This window comes from Myotis brandtii, unplaced genomic scaffold (assembly GCF_000412655.1).
Source record: "Myotis brandtii unplaced genomic scaffold, ASM41265v1 scaffold149, whole genome shotgun sequence".
Lineage (NCBI taxonomy): Eukaryota > Metazoa > Chordata > Mammalia > Chiroptera > Vespertilionidae > Myotis > Myotis brandtii.
Genome location: NW_005355385.1, coordinates 1,166,807 through 1,171,827, shown reverse-complemented (window position 1 = coordinate 1,171,827; position 5,021 = coordinate 1,166,807). Strand labels below are relative to the sequence as shown.

Below are 5,021 nucleotides of genomic sequence, written 5' to 3'. Positions count from 1 at the left end.
CAAGATACAAAACTTTTCATAGAGTGTAATCTTACTTTAAATATAAATGTGACTATGATGTGAAAAAGACACTGAAATCAATTCATCTGATTGTGGTAATCACTTCACAAAATATACATATATCAAATCATCACACTTTACATATATATATATGCATATATATAATTTTATTTATTAATTATTCCTCAATAAAGCTGAAGGAAAACTGTATAAAGAAAAGTCACAGATCAAGAAGAAAAGAGACCCTTGTCTAGTGTGGCTCAGTGATTCAGCACCGATCCATGAACCAGGAGGAAGGTAGAGGGAGAAAGAGAGAGAAAAACATTGATGTGAGAGCGAATCATTGGTTGGTTGCCTCCTGCATGTGCCCCAACCAGGGATTGAACTCACAACCTATGTATGTACCCTGACTGGGAATCGAACCCTCCAACTAACTGAGTCACACCAGCAAGGGCTGCTTATTTTTCAATATTATACTCAGTGCTGTGATGAGTTCTTTGGAGCGTCTCTCTCTCTCTCTCTCTCTCTCTTTATCTCTCCCTCTCCTTATTGTATAGTCTATATTTATCTTTATGGATATAATGAATCTTTCCCATTTATTAGATGGACTAGCTGGTATGTGCACATGTTTTTATGTGTGCACGTGTGTGCAAGTTTGTGCATCTATTTGTCAATCAGTGATTCTGAGTAAAATGAAAGTTTAATGCTAGCCAGGCAATCTAAACATATGTCTTCATGGTGGCCGGCCCTGCTGTGTGTGTGAGTCTTATCTATCTGAGGTCACAATTGCCCCTTGTCTATGCCTTTTGTGTGACTCCATTTCTGCTCAGATTCCCTTTCTACTTTGTCTGTGCCATGTATGGCGTGCCTTATTCATTCCAGTTCACCACCCACTTAGAATTTGGCAAACGGAGTTATACTTCCTAAGCCAGGCTGTTCAAGAAGTTAACTGAAGCAAAAATTTACTCTGCTGTGCACACACACACACCAATAAAAGTTGCAGGACAATAATTTCAGTCTTGACATTGTACTGCTTGGTATGGCAAGCCTCCCTACCCCACTCCCCATCAAAGGTAAGAAGACATTGATTTCAAAGCTTTCAAAAAAGAAGACTAAAAGATGGGTGGAAATATCTTGAACATGATGACCAGAACAGGGAGAAAGGAGAAGGGCTTGAAAAAAATCAAATAAGAATAAAACAAAATGCCTAACATTTTTGCCTTATACTCTTCTGGCTTGGAAAGACAAAAACAATACAGATATGAAGCAATGTCAATCATATGCAAGAGCCAGGGTCCCAGTCTGACCCACTTTGGTGGAATGGATTCTTGGTGAAGAAATAGCAGCTCTGTCATAAGCCCTCAGTCACCCTCTATTCTATCACCTTCTTTCCTTTTTTAAAAAAAAATATTTTAAAAATATATAAGTAATATATTTTATTGATTTCAGAGAGGAAGGGAGAGGGGGAGAGAGATAGAAACATCAATGATGAGAGAGAATCACTGATTGGCTGCCTCCTGCACGCTCCCTATTGGGGATCAAGCCCACAACCTGGGCATGTGCCCTGACTGGAAATTGAACCTGGGACCTCTTGGTCCATGGGACGACGCTCAATCCACTGAGCCACCACAGCTGGGCATTATTTTCTTTTCTTTAAAATACTCATCACTCTGAAATAATTTCTTTCATTTATTGTCTCCTTTTCCCCATTACTGTTACCCATTGTGCTTATTAGGTGTCACCAGAAGCTATCATATTTCCCTTTATAAGCATGAGGTAAATATTTGTAGGGTGAGTGAATGAATGAAGGAATGAAAAAAAAAAGATAAAGGTACTGAATGGGTTACCTTACATACTTAAAGATACATATTTGGTTAATAACTGGAGGGGGTAAGATTAGAATTCATATTTATGCTGTCTTCTAACCATTTTTATCCTTGATATTGATAGCTTTGGAGTTAACGTCCATAGACTTGTAATAATTGGATAGTGAAAATTTTAAAATGAACCTCTATTAATTTCCTAGGAGCATATAGAACTTCTGGATAGTGTAAAACAAATATTCTCCACCCAATGAACAAGTTTGAGTGTTAGATATAAAATTCTTGAATACATTCCTATTGTGAACTGTGAATGAGGTGAGCTTTTTAGATAGAAGAAAGGTAATAGGAAGTGAAATTTCTGTTTATAATGTCATAGGTAGGCTCAAGTGGATTGTAAGAGCCAGCTTACAATAAAACACATACCAAAGATCATTAAAATAGAACTGTGGCCCTGGCCGGGTAAATCAGTTGCTTAGGGCATCATCTGCTGTGCCAAGGTTGTGGGGCTGATCCCTGGTCAGGGCACATACAAGAAATAACCAATGAATGCATAAATAAGTGGAACAACAAATTGATGTTTCTCTCTCTCTCCCCCTTTTAAAATCAATTCCGTTATATATAATTCTCAAGAGTGGTAAACTTAATTTTCAGATCGTGATTTCTAAAATGAAGACATTTGGTGACCTTTTCTGAGCAGTGGAGCCACAGTATGGACATGTCCTTTATTTCCCTCACAGGATCACCCAGTACACTCCGTACCAGCCAGAGGTATCTCAGGGGAGACTGGAGAGTTTACTGAATTACCAGACCATGGTGTGTGACATCACAGGCATGGACATGGCCAACGCATCCCTGCTGGATGAGGCGACCGCAGCTGCAGAGGCGATGCAGCTATGCCACAGGTGAGAGGCCCAGGGTGAGACTGTCAGGGTAAGGGGCATCTTCCAGACTCTCTCCTCTTTGTCAAAAGCTCTGATTATTTCCTGAGGATGTGTGCCTAGAGGTAGAATGTCCGGGTCATGGTGTATAGTTAGTTCATTGCTCTCCAGTTCCTCACCTTTTTTCTTTCTTTGCCTTGTGAGCACATTTGCTCTATCTACCTGGAGGGTTCTCATGTAGATGGTCGTCTGGTTGGGAAATCTGCCCACACTCATGGGGTATTTGTCTGAGGTTTTGTGCTTCTGGTCCTGAATGCCCATGTAAGTCTCTTGGCTTCCGCAAATTAGAGAGGTGGTGAGCCCCAAACTTGCTCAACCCAAACTCGCTCAACACAGTTATGGAGGCCTCTAAATTGCAGCTAGGGGCCCTTCTGCTTCCCAGGTCGCCTTGGGGCCTCTTCCTGTGATAGATAAACAGCTACAAAGGAATGCTGCCCACTCACTTCTATGGTTATTCTTCCTAGCTTTTTATGTATGGTCATCATTTCTCTTCCTCATCCATGTGTTCTCCCATCTACCACCACCGATTTTGCTAAATAGGGTAGGAATTGAATTTCAGTGGAAATCTATTCAGTAAAGCTCCTTGGTCATTATTGCCCCAGTGTTTTTGATACTGTCGACATAAGAAACGTCCAAACCTGTAAAGAATTTTCACAAGCGTTTATTTGAGTCCAAATGATGTCAGGGAGCAAGATCTCAAATGTGGCTTCCGCAAATTAGAGAGGTGGTGAGCCCCAAACTCGCTCAACCCAAACTCGCTCAACACAGGTATGGAGGCCTCTAAATTGCAGCTAGAGGCCCTTCTGCTTTCCAGGTCGCCTTGGGGGCTCTTCCTCCTGTGATGGATAAACAGCTACAAAGGAATGCTGCCACTCACCCCTCTGGTTATTCTTCCTAGCTTTTTATTATGGTCATCATTTCTCTTCCTCATCCATGTGTTCTCCCATGTACCACCACCGATTTTGCTAAATAGGGTAGGAATTGAATTTCAGTGGAAATCTATTCAGTAAAGCTCCTTGGTCATTATTGCCCCAGTGTTTTTGATACTGTCGACATAAGAAACGTCCAAACCTGTAAAGAATTTTCACAAGAGTTTATTTGAGTCCAAATGATGCCAGGGAGCAAGATCTCGGGAGAATAACAGGTTTGCAGCTCCTTTTATGCATTTGAAATTACGGAGGGAATGTAAGGAAGATTACATGGAGATGGGAGAGAGCGAGATGGAGATGGGATTACAGGATAGTTAAGATTATGTGCTTTCTTCACATTAGTGCTTATTTCAAAGGTGTTTTAATCTAGAGGCTCAGAAACAGTGGACAGGGCTTGCTTAAGGCAAAGGTAAACCTTTTTCTAAAGAAATTATATGCCTGGAGCATGACTATCCACCATGGCCTTCCCAGTTGGAATTAATGATCAGATCACCCTGTGAGGTTACTTTCCATAGCAGTCCTTTTTTTGGGGTCCACAATGCTATGCTCGGAATTCCCCTAAGTACCATCTTTGCTTTGCATTCTTAGAAGTACTCTGATTTCTTTAATGTTCATGCTTGAATGTGATTTTCCTTTTCAACAGACACACCAAGAGGAGGAAGTTTTTTGTTGACCCTCGTTGCCACCCACAGACAATAGCTGTCATCCAGACGCGAGCCAAGTAATTACTTTTATTCACATTTTGAACTAGGGACACCATCATGCTCATCTTGACTGGTTCTCTTCCTTACCTCCAAACTGATTGGAGGTGAACCTGGTTTAAATTGGGGCTGTTGAGTTTTACTTTCCCTCCCACTCTCTTCCCAGGATGTTGCTGGTAAGTAAACGGTGTCAGAATTGAGGAGAAAATACACAGTGCTTTTAATTGCCTTTGCTTTCTATTATCATGTGGATTTTTTGTTTGTTTTTGTAAAAAGAAAATTTAAAAAATTTCAACTATGTTGCAGAAACTTTGAAAAACAGAGGGGGGAAATGGAATTCTCACGCAACTGTTAAGATTTTGTGTGTGTTCATAGTTGTAGTCTGTTGTAAGTGTAGAATGATGTAGAAGAAAGCATATTGTATTGACTAGTAGGTGTTGCAATGAGATCACACAAATATTGCATAACTACTACTTGTGGGTGTATTTATTTGCTTTTTCCTTATAAAAGCTGGGTAATCTTCCTGCTACCCATGCCACCATCCCTTCCGAAGGGGTTTCTCACAGATGTTGGAATTAGATGGTTTTAGGAACCTAAAGGAAGGTCTGTCTCTTCCATGTCTTACTGATG

At 40.6% G+C, this 5,021-nt stretch overlaps 1 protein-coding gene across 1 annotated transcript in view; it reads left to right on the top strand.

Annotated features, from left to right (window-relative positions):
- Positions 1-5,021, top strand: part of GLDC (glycine dehydrogenase (decarboxylating)) — a 75,761-nt gene that overhangs the window by 23,105 nt on the left and 47,635 nt on the right. Inside the window, exons 3-4 of the mRNA XM_014535706.1 lie at positions 2,561-2,725; positions 4,334-4,411. Coding sequence (XP_014391192.1) covers positions 2,561-2,725; positions 4,334-4,411 — 243 coding nt within the window. The remainder of the gene's footprint in view (positions 1-2,560; positions 2,726-4,333; positions 4,412-5,021) is intronic.